This window comes from Saccostrea echinata, unplaced genomic scaffold (assembly GCF_033153115.1).
Source record: "Saccostrea echinata isolate AGI-Se365-2 ecotype Australia unplaced genomic scaffold, CSIRO_AGI_Sech_v1 ptg000030l, whole genome shotgun sequence".
Classification (NCBI taxonomy): Eukaryota; Metazoa; Mollusca; class Bivalvia; order Ostreida; family Ostreidae; genus Saccostrea; species Saccostrea echinata.
Window position 1 is genome coordinate 23,626,300 of NW_026889779.1, and position 16,450 is coordinate 23,642,749.

At 31.7% G+C, this 16,450-nt stretch overlaps 1 protein-coding gene across 1 annotated transcript; it reads right to left on the minus strand.

The window, feature by feature from the left end:
- Window positions 1–1,316: 1,316 nt before the first annotated feature.
- Window positions 1,317–14,800, minus strand: LOC133196583 (phospholipid scramblase 1-like). The gene is made up of 10 exons (XM_061332448.1): window positions 14,716–14,800; window positions 14,159–14,299; window positions 13,154–13,267; window positions 12,621–12,698; window positions 10,701–10,777; window positions 7,756–7,886; window positions 6,952–7,072; window positions 5,765–5,864; window positions 5,496–5,554; window positions 1,317–2,016 (listed from the first exon to the last, which is right to left on the minus strand). Exons 2-10 carry the CDS (start codon window positions 14,289–14,291, stop codon window positions 1,966–1,968), a joined length of 864 nt encoding a protein of 287 aa, XP_061188432.1. The 5' UTR covers window positions 14,292–14,299; window positions 14,716–14,800; the 3' UTR covers window positions 1,317–1,965.
- Window positions 14,801–16,450: the final 1,650 nt, after the last annotated feature.

Genomic DNA, 16,450 nt, shown 5'->3' on the forward strand with positions numbered 1-16,450 from the left:
AATTGTAAACTTTCAGTGATGTTAAACATTCTACCTTTCTGGAATCATCGTTATAAAAATCTATACCACTTTTTAATCAATTTATAGAATGCTTTTGTGAAACTTTGTATGAAAAATATAAATTTATCCTGTTTAATTTTAATTATATAAATACGACTTTCTTTCTTGATTATTTACTTGTCTTTGGCAATGAAAGAAGACAACTTTTTCTTGCTCCTTTGGGATGTTTGGTCGAAGGGCGATGATTCAATCATTTCTTTGCCAAACAAATGACTATATTTACTAATCCGCACCAAAGTCTCTCAATCTCAAAGTATCTTTTTTATTAATTTTTTTCCTCAAAATTTATATATTGAAGTTACTTATTGTATTTTAATTGTACACCGATACTGCACGCCGAAGAATTATCTGCACTTTCATCTTAAAAAAACCCCGTATATTTCTAATGACAAGAAACCCAAACAAATACAGCTCTTGTACATGCACATGACTTCATAGAAAATAGTAGTTATAAATCAATGAATAGAAAAAAAAATCTTGAAGGATATTCTAGGTTGAAAAGAAACCAAAGAAAGAAAGAAAGAAAGACAGAAAGATAGATAGATAGATAGATAGATAGATAGATAATGATTTTTAAAGTATTAATAGTTTTGTTAGACAGTCAAGAAAACTTTATTATGTATTTGTAAAACGTCTGAAGATAATAATGAAAGCACTAACGTTTTAACCTGTGTTGCCTTTTTTTTTTTTAAATATTACCTATATAAAAACCGGACACTGTGAATGTTTCAAATTTGGATATATATACTGATATATACTGAGTTTAAATAGACAAAACATACATGCATATAATAAGTTCCTTCCTTGTCCTTAATTTGAATACTAGTATGCTACTTTGTGCCATTTTCTACATAAATGCATAAATATATACATTTTTGCACACATTCTAAGACAAAATAACAAAATCTTACGAATTTTTCCACACTTTCTCTCGCAAATATTATTTTAGTTTTGTATATGAACATAAATCTATTGTTAGATATATTGCTGATTTCTGAGAAGAAAAAAATCTCATCTTTAAAATAAATTCACCAATCTATGTGAGTATCTATTGTTTGCTAAAAATTGAATTAAACAAAAACGTTCTCAGTGTATTAGGGAAATTTACATCATTCATCATTGATCCTTTCAAATACATGTAGATATACCTCCTTGTAAATATAACTATTTCAAAATTCACCTTTTAGATACTAAAAAATGAAAACATTTTCTTCCCTTTTATTGAATAAAAGTAAAACATTTTAATTAACGTTTCACAAAACATAATACCGACAGATATTTTACTAACAAAGTTAATAATGATAGATTCCTGTTGGTAAATTCCATTATTCATAAACCATGATTTAGTAAAATACATTCGCATATACAATTTTAAGTTTTCATCAATTGATTCCCGTAATTAAAATATAATTCAAGATTTCGGAGTGAATTGAAAAACTTATGACATAAGCAATATTAAATACACATTTTTACATGTCACGTTCTTATTAAAGAGATGAACTTATAAAAGTGGGTTTGTAATACATACGTGAATTACCCATTGCAAAACAATCTTTTTAGAATGTGGTTTTCTAACCTCCTCGGTGTATGGAAGAGGTAATTTCTAGAAGCATATTCACTTGTTCTAGTTATTTATCCAATGACTATTACGTATATTCGGATAAAGAGATACATTTATTTTTAAACATGTGAAAAGATTCCGTATCAGTATTCATACCAGCATGCTATTTTCTTTTTATAATCAAGTATACTGGATTGCTCCTATAGCATTTGGTAAAACAGGAAAATACAACAAGTAAACATTGAGCAAAATAACAAAATCTACAATTAAGACATTTAACAATAATGAGATTCTTATGATCAAATGTTCCAGAGAGATTGTTTAGGACAACATTCACTCTATATTCAGGCTCCGCCTCCGCCACCTTTTCCGTCGTGTTCATGCTTTAATTTGTCCTAAAAACAGCATTAAATTGTAAGCCACCAAGTATATATAGCAGAGACTTTAATCTTATATGAAAACTGCTTATATTGAGGATCATTATAGACAGTAAAATGTTCATGTAATGAGTACGTTACATGCACGTCTCAACATGAAATTCTTTATTTTAATAAACCATTAAACTCATCTGGATTTTAATAATGATAATTTTTTTAAAACGCGCAGTTTTATGTAATTTGATTTCATATTTCTTGGAGCATCTGAAAACTTTAGCGATATAAACACTGAAAATATTGAATAACCAATTTTAAAAAAATCATAAACAGTTTCTCTAAAACTTCTGGGTAATGTTAAATTTATCCATTCAATAAATTCAATCCTTCCAAATATTAACGTGTATTTGTAATATACATGTATTATAATTATAAATTTCAGATCTCTCACCATTGATCTACAGCAATGACATATACCGTTCTTGTAGAGTAGGCGTTCCCCTCTGAAATCTTTCCCCCAGAAAAACTGGCTCTAGAGTGGGATTTTCTCCGTTAAATAGGCTCTAGAGTAGAATTTCCCCCACGAAAAATGACTCAAGAGTAGGATTTCCCCTACAGAAATCCCACATCAGATTCAATTTTCCGGGGTTGAAATCCTACTCTGTGTAATAACTATAGTGAGCGAGTTTACCCAGAGCCAATTTTCCCCCAATAAAATATCTTGGGTTTATTTATGTATGAGGGACAACATATTTTTACAACTGCCCCCTCTTCAAAATGGCGACCAATTTCATTGAAACATACGAAGTATGAAAATTGAAAATTTTAAATCTCATTTATTTCAGTAACCGTCTAACCAATTCTTTTGAAGCATTAAAATCTTATCCTTTTGATCAGGTCAAACTGGTTTCTAAAAAAAAAATACTGGTACAGTATTAATGTAATCGGTTACACAAATTCTTAACTGTGTCCATGAAACAAAAAGGAATTTTCTTTAAATAGATTTTCTCTCTCCGATTGTATTTCAAAACTACATGTACTTAATATTGATGTGTAAGTGGAACTAAGAATGGGTCACTGATTTCTTAAAAAAAATTAAATTTTGCAAAACATTAGGAGAATATTTGCTCTCAAATCCAATAATACACCGCTGGGGTAGCGGAGGCATATGCTTCGGCTTGAAGAAGCAATGCTTCTTTCATTTCACTTTTTTTAAATCCCTTTGTAGAACTACTCAGTTGAAATACTCACAAAATGGCATGAGGGCCCTATGATTAACATAAATTTTAGAATTTTATCACACACTCTTTTTAAAAAGGATCGATCGATAGGGCTTTAGAGGGCAAAAAAATTATTAAATCACTTAAGGTGGCCTGATATACATTTTAAACTTCGTGAACAAACACGTACCATTGCGTCGAGAGATGGTATTGAGACATCGAGTCATCCGACTTTTTGAGTTACTAATTTTACAATTTCCTATGAGGTAAAATTTTTAGTTGAGACTCAATGATTTGACATATACATGTATATTTTAAGATTCCATACTAAATTTGAACAATTCGTGAGTCGATAACACTCATATTTCCATTACAAAATCAGCTGACTTTCATATTAATATTTAGCTAAAATATTGTTGATATGATTTAAGCATTGATGAAAGAAGGGAAATCCTACTCTGAGAAAGGAAATCCTACTCTTAAGTATAGATTCCGGGGAAAGCTGGTTATGGGGGAAATCATCCTCTACAACACCAATATTAATGATATTAATTTAATTACAAATGTTTACCATTACGAAAAGAGTTCGTCCATGTTATAAGTCGAATAGGAAGTGTCTATGTGAAGTTTTGAGTGATGAAATATTGAGATAGCGCACAGTATTCAAGCTCAAAATCAATTAAAACAATAGAAATCGGGAGCAGAGCAAACGCAGACCTCCAAAAACAACTGAGGTGGGATCAGGTGCCATGGAGCAGTGAGCATCCCCTGACGACCGGACCGGTAACACTTGATGTGTGCTCCTTGTCATGATCGGGAAAACGAAAAAAAAACCTTAAACAATTCAATGCGTAAACAATGAACCAACAATTAATTTGAAAAACGTCAGTCAGCACCGGACTCAATGATAGGTTGTATTTGCTGACAACGTTAATGTGTCGACCATAAAATTTGCGAAATGGTGACTTCAAACGAGACTGTAGATATCCTTGTTTCATCAACTTGTTTGGCAAGAGCTTGCCTCGTTTTAGAAAATGTTCAGACGTAGAGTATGGTCTTGTGTGTAATGATAATAATAAGCGATAAATTTAGAAGCAACACCATACGTTAATTAATGAAGGCTCTGCGCATTACAATTTTTTTTTATTTTTTAACAAAAGAATCGTTATGTAGAGTCTTTTGTTTCCAGTTTTTGTTTTTTCTATGACTCATCTGTGGCTTTTCATAGCCTAAAAATGGGTAAAATCTTCTTATTGACTATTCAAAGGTTACTTAACTCACCAATTTAAAATGGCAAAACAGTGCGTGGTTATGAAAGTTTTGGTATTGGAAGATACAGAAATAAAGAAAAGGACAGGGGAAAAATAAGCGAGTAAATTTTAACTGTATGTTAGAAACGATGTCTGGGATAAGAAGCAAGACCCACAGAACAAAATCCCGTTCTTCAAAAAACAAATAAAATTGTAACAGGCAACAAAACAGAATGTGTTAGTTCCGAAAGGGATATATACAATGGCACAACAGCAATACCTTTTCAGATAGGTATAAAATATGCGACTAAAAGAACGAATATTTACAGCTGGAAACTGCTAGAAGCACTACATTTTTGAAAGGATCAGATCGCTAGATTACGTGTTCCTATTAAGCAAACAGAATACTGATACACAGAGAGGAAAGGCAATTAATATATAGGAAAATTGCTGATATTTGGGGGGGGAGGGGGAGAAAAACCAGACAAAGACAGAAATTTGCAAAAATTCTTCTTATTTTACAGATCTTAATGAAAAGAAAGCAATAACAAATCTTAAATCAAACAAATTATAAATTGAATTAAGTACATATATATATATATATATATATATATATATATATATATATATATATATATATATATATATATATATATATATATATATATATATATATATCTGCAAAAAAAACTAATCTATTTAGAGTCATTTTTTGCACACCTTTGTCGTAGAATTAAAGAAAACACAAACATAAAGACAGAGAAAATATCTCGGTCAGTCTCTTTAAGAGACACATACTGCAGAAAAAAAGATAGAAATAGCAAAACATGATCTTTTGGCAATTTGAAAATAAGAGTAAATGACAGACGAAGCTTGAAAGATTCTTTGCACATTCCCTTTGAAATTAGGGATACATGTACATGTTAGTGTGCATGTGATAGGAATCAAAATTCAACCATGCAAGTGACAGGGCATCTATGGTGTACTTCTGAAGAGGTAAGAAGTTTTTCAATAAATCAATTTAACTTACCACCAAGAAAATTGCACCAAGTAGAAGAATCTTGTGGGTAATGATCATGTCCTTTGGAACTGAAAATGAGCAATTATGTAGCAAGTTTAGCAACTAAAATAAAAGTATCCCGACTCTCTGTTCAAAAAGTACTCCTTATTAGGGCATATCTGAGTATGAAAAAAAGAGCTGAATACTATCTGTTGCAAAATTATAGCTGTCGAATGTTAATTGAAGGTCAATATTAGGCCCTAAACGTATATTGTGTTATAAATTTTTATCTTACTCACATGTTAATCCAAAATTGTCCGCATCTGAAAATGTTTCTTGATATGTTCCTGCCCATCGTTTATAGATGTTAGCAATATTATTTCCATCCATATCCGTTATCTATTAAAAAATTCAACAAACAAACAAGCAAGTATTTATATGTGACGCAAGGATATCGAAAAAAAAGAATCTATTGCATCTGATATGCTTTAAAAACCAGTAAGTTTTAATGGCCATCAGCATTATTCTGGTTTGGAGAAATAAATTAATGGTGACCGATTTATATATATATATATATATATGGAAAGGTCCACGTTGGTTACGTATTATTTAAAAAAAATGAGAGTTTATATCATTCTTTTACATATCATCTAGAAGGTAATAAAGATATTTTATGTGTATTCTATATTTATGTATAGATTGTAAGAATGACAATCATATGAACATTCTAGATTATCTAGATGGAGGGAATGACAATCAATTAAGTATTTGATATTACATGGATGATATTCATTCATGTTTGTATTTAACATTATCTATATTGTAAAAATGACAAATATACATGTATCTGTATCCTATATTATCTGGATAGTAAAAATGACAAATATACATGTATCTGTATCCTATATTATCTGGATAGTAAAAATGACAAATATACATGTATCTGTATCCTATATTATCTGGATAGTAAAAATGACAAATATACATGTATCTGTATCCTACATGTATATTATCTGGATAGTAAAAATGACAAATATACATGTATCTGTATCCTATATTATCTGGATAGTAAAAGTGACAATGGTATCTGTATTCTACATTACCTTAATGACAATAAAATATTACCTATATATTAAGAATAATAATTTATTTTTTGTGCATTCTATTTAAACTGGATGGTATGAATGATAATCATATCTGTATTCTATAAATCTGGATTGTCGGAGGGATATTGTATAGTGTATCCTATATATATATCTAGATTGTAAGAATGATATTTTATATGCATTCTAATTAAACTGGATGGTAGGAATTTCAGTCATATTTATTTTCTTTGTTGTCTAGATTCTAAGAATAATATTCGTACGTGTAATTTCATCTATTTGGAAGGCATTTATAATATATGATATACTTCTGTACATGCTGCATAATCTGGACTGTAGAAATGACCATCACATCTGTATTCTATGTTATCTGGATGACTTACTGGATATTCCAGATCTCTTGGACAACATGGTCCTATACATGTACAGTCTTCACCAGTTAATCTGTAGAGAACCTTTCTATTGGCATCTAGAATCGCAGTCCTAAATCCGGGACCATCATGCCTATAAAATAATCTAGTCATACTCAATCCACGTGCTAATTTCACAAGGCATTCGAATATATAGAGGATATTCAATGTTTTGTAGTTGGATGTGGAATTTATTTCACTAGTGGGACAGGATTTTTTATCTTTCCACGGGTGAATATCAAACTAAAAAACATTGAATTTTCTGTTTATTACATTTTCTTTGATTTTTCCTTTGCCTCTGTCTTAAACACAGTGTCATAGGCTGTGACGTCTTAGTTGAACAGTTAAGACGTCATAGCGTAGCAGTTGTGAGAATAAAACACTGTAACATTGAATTAAGCAACATATTTGGGAAAAATTGGCAGTTTTAGTCTCTATCAAGACGGTTTAGTTACTATCTCTATCTTCGATAGGCCAGACTTTATTTTTACTTACTTTGATATCCTTTCACACTGTGAGAGAATATCACTTTGGTATCCTTTCATACTGTGAGAGAAATTCAAGGAATAAACGCAGTATTTCACTGTTGAAAATGCACATGTAATAAACATGGTGATTTATAAATGTCTGTAGTATGAATTGTAGTTTGCTGTGGTAAAGGGACATTAGATTACAGCAATTAATGACTGAATAAAACATTTTTTAAAAAAAATTCATTCTTTATAAATTCTAATTTTCTAATTTCTCGGAAATTCTTTTGAAAAAAAGAATACTTGCCATTCTCTTGCATACCCTACAAGGTTACCAGGAGGCGCCTCAATCACTAGTTCAAATCCCCAGTCCGGGCCTGATTTACAATAGGGCCATTCACATCCCTGGCACGTATCATGGCTCATTCGCAAAACTTCCTGACATCATATAAATAATAATAAATAAACATTTGTAGAGCGCCCTACATAATTAAAATTACTCTAAGGCGCTTAACAATAAGATTATAGTAAAATGAATGTACAAGATAGTAATTAAAGCTTTCAAAAATCAAAAAAGATGAAAGATACATAAAAATGGAGAAAAATACAGGAAAAAGAAAAGTTTAATAAATATAGTAAAATCCTATATTTACACTACAAAGTCCCCCCCCCCCCAAGCATTTGAGACATTTTAAAAAATAAAAATCATAGGGGTTTAAAACTCAGGAAAAGCAATCTTAAAAAGTGTGTTTTTAGCAATTTTTTAAAGACATCCACACTTTGAGCCAATTTTATGCGTGTTGGAAGTTCATTCATATATCATATATAATCATATCATATATAATGATGTATAATTATAGCATTATTCTTTTGTGATTTTTTTTTTATTTAAATGTGATCAGGCCATCTGAAACTGAAGGACTGGTACACAGCTTTGCATAACCTAAACTCCTTTTCATAATCTGTGATTTATTTTGAACAGTTCTACAAATGTCATGTTGTAAATTTTGAATTTACATGTACCGAGTGGCGGTAAATACAAAATTTACAACATGACAACTACGATGTAAATTTTGTATTTACTGCCACCCGGTATATTCAAAATTTGCAACATGACACAGAATTAAAGCAAGGTTGTGAGAAAATGTTCAAAGTTTGACGTTTATGTGTACAATATAAAATATTAAATGATTCAAGTTGAAACATAATTGATTCGATAAAGAAAATGAATTCATAGTACTTAAGGGCGTAAGACTTTTGCGGCTGAATAGTCTGAACATGCATGCAATTTCAAAGAAAGATTGCAATATCTCTAGCAAAAAACAGAGTTTGTAAAGGGATGCAGAAAAATATTATTTCTATTGAATGACACAAAGTGGGGGATCTTCCTATGTCAGTAGCAAGAAAACCATACAAAAGTCGTGCAATGACCGTCCTACAACTAACAGTATCATATGACCATCCTAAAACGTATTGATCACATGATCGTTCTACAATTTACAATATCATATGATCGCCATACGACTTACAGTATCATTTGATCGTCTCACAACTTACAGTATCATATAATCGACCTACAACTCACAGTATCATATGATCGTCCTACATTTCATAGTATCAATGATCGTCCTAAAAATTATAGCATCATATAATCGTCCTACAACTTACAGTGCCATTCGTATATGATAGTCCTTCAACTTACAAGATTATATGATCGTCCTAAAACTTACAATATCATATGATCGTCCTACAATTTACAGTATCATATAATCTTCCTGCAACTTACAGTATCAAACGATCGTCCTACAATTTACAGTATCATATAATCGTCCTACAGCTTACAGTATCACATGATCGTCCTAACATTTAAGGTTTTCGTTTAATCGTCCTACAGCTTACAGTATCAAACGATCGTCCTACAATTTACAGTACATTGTATCATATAATCTTCGTACAACTTACAGTATCAAACAATCGTCTTACAATTTACAGTATCATATAATCGTCCTACAATTTACAGTATCATATAATCGTTCTACAATTAACAGTATCATATATTATAGTCCTTTAACTTACAACATCATATGATCGTCTTACAATTTACAGTTTAACATGATTGTCCTTCAACTTACAGTTTCAATGATCCTCTTACAACTTTTAAGTTTAACATGTTAACTTAGTTCTACAACTTACAGTATCACACATAGTCAACAATGCAAGCCCCTTCCACAAAAAATATACATGTATGTTTTCAGAGCAAATGAATCTGTAAAAGGTAGTTGTTTGGAAGCGTTCACATTTAGCTGTGTTGTTCGATTCTCGTGACGCATGTCAAGGTTTTCGAGTCAAACAGATGTACCAGGCAGTCCTAAGACCGTTTAGGACTGTCACACAAAAGGAGTTCTCTTACAACAATTAAGCCATTTCCAGATGTACAGCAATAAAACACTTTCTAAAAGATTATCATAGGCCTACCTAACGATATTTGCATAAGTTGTTATTATTTTTATACAGAAATCCTGTCATTAGACTAACCTAACAGAATTGAAAATCTAAGGCGCACAAAATAACCAATCTACATTGTAAGACACACAAAATAACCAACCTAAGACGCACAAAATAACCGTTATTTACATTCGCAAAGCTAGGCTTATCTTTTGAAATCTTTACAGTATTTTGCTACTTTGATGACCCCAAAAAATCGTGAAAAAACTGCACATTTATAAGTACGTCGATGCAGTCGTAGGACATTGAAAGCATGACAAACCCTCGAAATTGATCCGAATGTCTGACGTAAAAAATAAAATGACACTAATTTTTAAAATATGTTCGAACTTTTCGTGGCATTCTTTTGACTAGTTGCTCTTGAAAATATACATTTTAATTGTGATCCAGTCGTAAACATGTTGTGCAACTTGTGTGATGTGTATCAAGAGATTTGCATGACGCCATAAAATGCTGATAGGTTAAACCTCAGAATTAATCCAAGACGGGCATAGAACAAAAACAAAAAAGAAAAATCATACAAGAAACACATGCCAATCCAAAGAATTCCTTTATGTAATATTGTCGTAGATCTTGTTGTGTAATATAAACGGTAATTAAAATGATGGCTATAAATCTGTTAACAGTACACAGGAGCAGCTTAGGGATATCCTATGAACTTTAATATGTTACTGATCGCATCAATATTACAGCGTTATTGGTGTCATTACTTTCAAAAGAGAATGCAGATTTTACACAATTTATTACCTGTCCAGTAATGTCACGGATGGGATAGACGAAGCCTCTGCATGGTCCATAACATATTCTCTCAAATTCCTCAGATTCTGTAAATATAAATACATGCGTAGTCTATTGAAATGATTGCTTATCAGTGAATGTGCCTTACTGGTCACAGACACATATACAACCTCTACGGAAATGTTTCGTGCTTACCAAATTATTTGTGATCTGAAGTTAAAGAGTATCTGTCAGCAAAAAAAAAAAAATCAAATTTATTAGAAGTTTTGATACTTAATCCTCAGAATTAACTTTCATCCAATATCCAACAATAAAAATTCTAAAATTTGAAATTTAAAGTTTTTGCTCAATTTAGCAAAAACTTTACTTAAAGATCGTAACACGTCAACAGTTGTTGAAACCAGGGGGAACTTAGGTTTTCTCTCCGTCTAACTGTCTGTCTGTCAGTCAGTCTCATTTTATAGACCACTGCAGATAGTGGTCTTGATTATTTCGTTCTACTTCAATAATTTTGCAGGAAATACTGCCCATGGACTTATCACCTGCTTGAGATATCCATTCAAAATGAAATTCAATTCTGCTTTAAATTTCAAGTGGAACTAGACTACACATATCTGTCCTCTAGAGTAGGCTTTCCCCTCCAAAGTCTCCCCGTCCCCGGAAAACTGACTCTAGAGTATGATCTCCCCGGTAAGTAAAATCTAAAGTAGGATTTTCCCTATGAAAAAATGACGCTAGAGTCGGATTTCAACTACGGAAATCCCACAACTGATCCGTTTCAATTTTCCTGGCGGAATATCCTATTCTGTACATGTAATAGTTATAGAGTACTTAGATTCAAATACTCACAAAAGGGTATGGTATATTGAACCTATCAATAATATAATTTTTTAATAAAAATTTTCTAGGCCGGTAGAGGGCAAACGAATTAAATCTCTAAAGGTGACCTGATATACATTTTAAACTTCGTGAACAGCTAGACAGGTACGCTGAACCAAGAAAGGTGTTGAGATATCGAGGCTTACGATTATCTAAGTGACTAATTTTACAATTTTCTATGAGAAAAAATTTTTGGTTGAGACTCAATTATTTGATATATACATTATGTAGATTTTAAGATGTCATGCTAAATTTGAACAATTTTTGAATAGAAAAACATCTCGTATTTCTATTTAAAAAAATCAGTTGACTTTTAGCCAAAATATTCTCGAAACAATTTTAGCATTAAAAAAAATAGGTAAAATCCTACTCTAAAAGAAAAACGAGGGAGGGGGATTTGACTCTAGTGTGAATCGGGGAGAAATCCTACTGTAGAGTATAGATTCCGGGGGGAATGCTGGCTATGGTGGAAATCCTGCTCTACAACACCGGTATAGGAATCGGTTTTGCTTTTGAAATGAACTCAGAATTTGCTTTTTTCATCTTCTTTTGTCTAATGGAAATAAGTATTAAAAGCTTCTAATTTTCACGTATATCTGCGTAATTTTATTTCTTGCAAAAGGAGGTATGTGTTATTTTAGCATTATATTTAAGGAATGAATTTAATACATGTAGCTACCCAATCTATGCGATATAAACCGGGTTAGTGCAGTTTAGGCTTTATAATCTGCAAGGCGGTTTATAAAAAAGCGTAAACTGTTCCAACCCAGTTTATACCGTATAAATTGGGTAGCTATTAAATTCAGCTATTTCCTAAGAAAAAAGATTGATTGCCCTTAAAAATGTCTTTAAATTGTAAAATAATTTTTTAAAAAATGAAACGCCAGGCGGATGGATATGTTTTTGACGCAAGTCATTGTGACGTAAGCAACCCAATTTATAATTATGATCTAAAGTATTTTTTTATCCAATCAAATACCATGTTATTACCAGAATTAAATTATTTACATGTATATTGAAAGTAGAAGGGGATAATTAAACTGTACTTACTTTCTCTTATCTTATACAGCTGTTCCCCCAATTTGTTGATGATATCATACTGATTCCTCCCTTCTCCACAACCACTCACTTGGAAATAAAAATTTATAAAATAACAAAACTCCTTCATATAATCGGTTTTTTTTTTTTAGCATTTCAAGAAAAATTCCAAGAATCTAGAACGTTTTGATTTCGAGTGTAAAATCTCACGGCACTTTTAAATATAATTCCCCAGCTTACTATTTTATATTTCGGCTTTACCCATAGGTACATGTAACTATTTTTTTTTTTTTTCGAAAGTGGAACTCGCAGACTAAAGTCTGAAGGAGTTTTAATTTAATGCTTTCTTTTTTACTTTAATGCCCTTATCCCAAAAAGTTCTTGAAAACTAGTATTATAATAGTTTATTTATAGTGCAAATTTAGCTTTTTCAATACAATACCTAGTCTGGTATTTATGCTTGCTGTCTGATTTATACGATATGCACAAATATTCTGCAAAAAAAAAAAAAAAAAAAAATAAATGGTTGAATGTTTTTATAATACTTTCAGAAAATTCCATGAGTTGTTTCACGATGATTTGATCCAAGTCGACAAGAAGCTCTAGCCCCGGTGGAACGCCCTCGATAGGCCCAGGATTTTCCATCCATTTTCTCTGTTCTGCATAACATTAATTAAAAATGGGACATAAAAATGAAATCACGATCTTTTTAAAATATCATAATATATTAGAGCAAAATGAAAAAAAAAGTATTGTATGTGTACTTTAAAAAAGCAGACTTCATATTTTAGCAGCTTTGGCGCAGACAACGATGCGCTAATTCATGAATACCGCTAAGAAACCATTTACATGTACATGTATGAATACAATATATACGGAACGGACATGTATAGCTCTATTTCAGGATTTCGCCAACAATTCCATACCTAGTGATTGCTTTAAATTTTGAATACGTCAATTTATGTACACGTACAGTAATTTGTCAATGTTTTTTTTTTTTTCTAAAAAGAGGGGAAAAATGACATAGTATGTTATTTTTTTCAATATGTATGCAAATAGGGAAAATAATAATACTAGTTACAATAAAAATCTACTTTTACCACCACATAAACAAATGATTATAAATATCGGTTTCACATGAATTAAAAAGAAATGAAGTGAAAGTTGACATTTATCATATTTTATTCCTAATTTCGCTTACATTAATTTAAAATATCATTCTTTCAAGCTTACATTGTAAGTAGAGCAGCATTCGTTTTTGAAATAAGTTTTAGGTAGTTGTTTGACTGTGTTGTGCTAGCTCTCTCTCTCTCCCTCTCTGGGGTGTTATCTTGCTATATTCTTATTTTTCTGTTTTTACACCTATCCAAGTAACTTTTTCAAAATTGAAAATGACATTTTCTTGAAGACATTTAATTTTTTTAATAACATATTTTGTATGGTAAACCATTTTCTGTAGATAAAAAATACAAATTTTAAATAAAATGTGACAAAGAAATTAACTATGTAATTAAAACTAAATTGTCATCGCTTCTCTTATAAAATATTACTTATTATAGCTCCTTGGATGGGCTGGCGCTGGATTACTGCCCCCTGCATGGGTTGACGTTGAATAACAGCCCCTTGCATTGGACGCCTTATTATCGCCCCCTCCATTGGTGGTTGTCTTCTAATTTCCGTCATTTTATTTTCTTTACAAAAAATAGATAGATGAACTCGTTTAAAAACATTAATTGTACATTCTTTCAATTTATAATAACCCGAGACGATTTTCGCAGAATTACAAATTCCACGGTACTGATTTGCAACAACATGTAAATATGTCCCTAACTGAACACGCTACACGATCTTATTTACAATAAAAGGTTAAATAAGGTCAACCATTTTTAAAAACGCTGTACAAATTATTCCAGATTATAGTAAAGGGAAATTCTTATGAATGAAAGCATTCTGTATCATCGAATCACATATTTAGGGGTCGTTATTTAAATATGGTTATGACATCTCCATTAAACTAGTTAAAAAAATCGATCTTCATTTTGTCAATATGTCATCATGGAGAGATAACATAGATCTATATATATTTACATGATAAATTACAACTTACAATTAATAGCTGCGACTATGTTTTTCTGCTCTCTTCTGACATCCTTATACGCTGCAGACCGCTGACCTGCTTGCACTACTAACTGCACGGTGAATATTGGGCACACGATTTTGCAATCCACCCAATGTAGCGTCTACACCCATTTAAGGAACGGATCCAATAACAAATGTGGCACATTAAAGTACATTGTTGGTGGTTAAATGCTTTATGCAGTGGATCAGGCTCACTCATCTCTTTCGACTTAAAATGGTAAATTATAAAAAAGAATCTTGAGGTATTCCATGAGGGTGTCACGAGTCCCTGAGCGAGTGGAAGGGATGGTACAAGACGGAGATTGGGGTGGGTGTGAGCGGGGGGGGGGGGGGGCAGAATAGTCCGAAAAACAAAAAAAAAAAAAAAACGATTTAGAAAAAAAAATATGTAATGATTTGAGCTAATGTATGTAGGAGTTAGGACCTCGATATTTTTTTCTGATAAAAAATTAATGAAAATGATTATTTATGAAAATATTTTAGTTAAAAATAATATAACCAATAATTTTAGAACTTACCCAAATAGTCATTATATATTCAAAAAAAGTTTAGCAATTTTAAAGTACTTTTTTCAATACTGAAGTGTTTGATTCAAAAGCAGAAAATTAATCTAGGAAGATGATTTTGAATATTTTTACTGAAAGACTTTATTTTACATTGTATGGTGAGCAATTTGGACCATATTCACTTCATTGTATCATTGTTTGCGAGTTTTTCCTTTGATCTAAGCCATTTATTTTTTCCTGATACACAACAGTTTTCTGTGGTGTATCTGTGATAGATCACACCTTCTTTCTGAAGAGTTCAAAGAAATAAAAAAAAATCGTATTTATTATTTAATTAGAATTTCATGTGCTTACATGACGTTAAATGAACACAAAAGTTATTGTAAAATTGAAAAACAATTATGAAATTTAATGCAGGAAAATTGAATCATTTTTCAATGCTCACACAGCCACTCAAGGCTTGAAAAGAAACACACAATTGTTAAACACTGATCCTGGCTTGAAGATATTTGGAATCTCAGCATTTTCACTTCCGGATCCAATTTCAGAAACGCCCCTTGTTACCACACTGTCGGACACCGCCACCGGATTCGAATTTTCATCTCTGAGATTTTCAGACTCATTCATTTTAAGCACGGTTGTTTCACTTTTCTCTTCTTTTTTTCGTGTTTGGCGGATTCAAAACTTCAGAAACACGCTCTTGCAGTACTGAATCAGATCGTTTGTATTTTCTGACTGCCGTTTCTGACCTGCATGTGACCTGTCCGAGACCTTATTTCCTGCTCGTCGATCCCAGCATGATATAATTGAGTAGAACACGTCCTCTTGCCCGAGTGGTTGGTAAAGTTTCCCTCCAGTCCAGCTTTACCTGTGATTTCCTTCATTAGCCCCTTTAATTTGTTAACTCCCAGTACTTGTTCACCATAGCGCACACAGACAATACCTGAGACAGCTAAAGGCCGGCGGTAAAAAGGTCCCTCATTACTAAGAGCGTCAAGATAGGTACGATATAAATCGGCAAGACATCGTTCACCTGAAAAAAAAATAAAAACGTTGAATGTTTTATTTGAATTTAATTATTCTTTAGTTAGAATAATCTAACTGTGTCTCGGGACAAGCCCTCACCACAGTTAGAATACGTCCAATATACTTGCAATGTAGCCAATCGGAGTGGATCCACTCCGAAATGATTTTGAA

Excerpts from the sequence above, each read along its gene's own strand:
- LOC133196583 (XM_061332448.1), bottom strand. The coding sequence starts at position 14,291 with ATGACGGAAATTAGAAGACAACCACCAATGGAGGGGGCGATAATAAGG. Across the intron at positions 12,699-13,153 it reads ACTCATGGAATTTTCTGAAA|TGAGTGGTTGTGGAGAAGGG; the intron begins GTATTATAAAAA and ends TTTATTTCCAAG. Across the intron at positions 7,887-10,700 it reads TCCGTGACATTACTGGACAG|GAAGTTTTGCGAATGAGCCA; the intron begins GTAATAAATTGT and ends ATATGATGTCAG.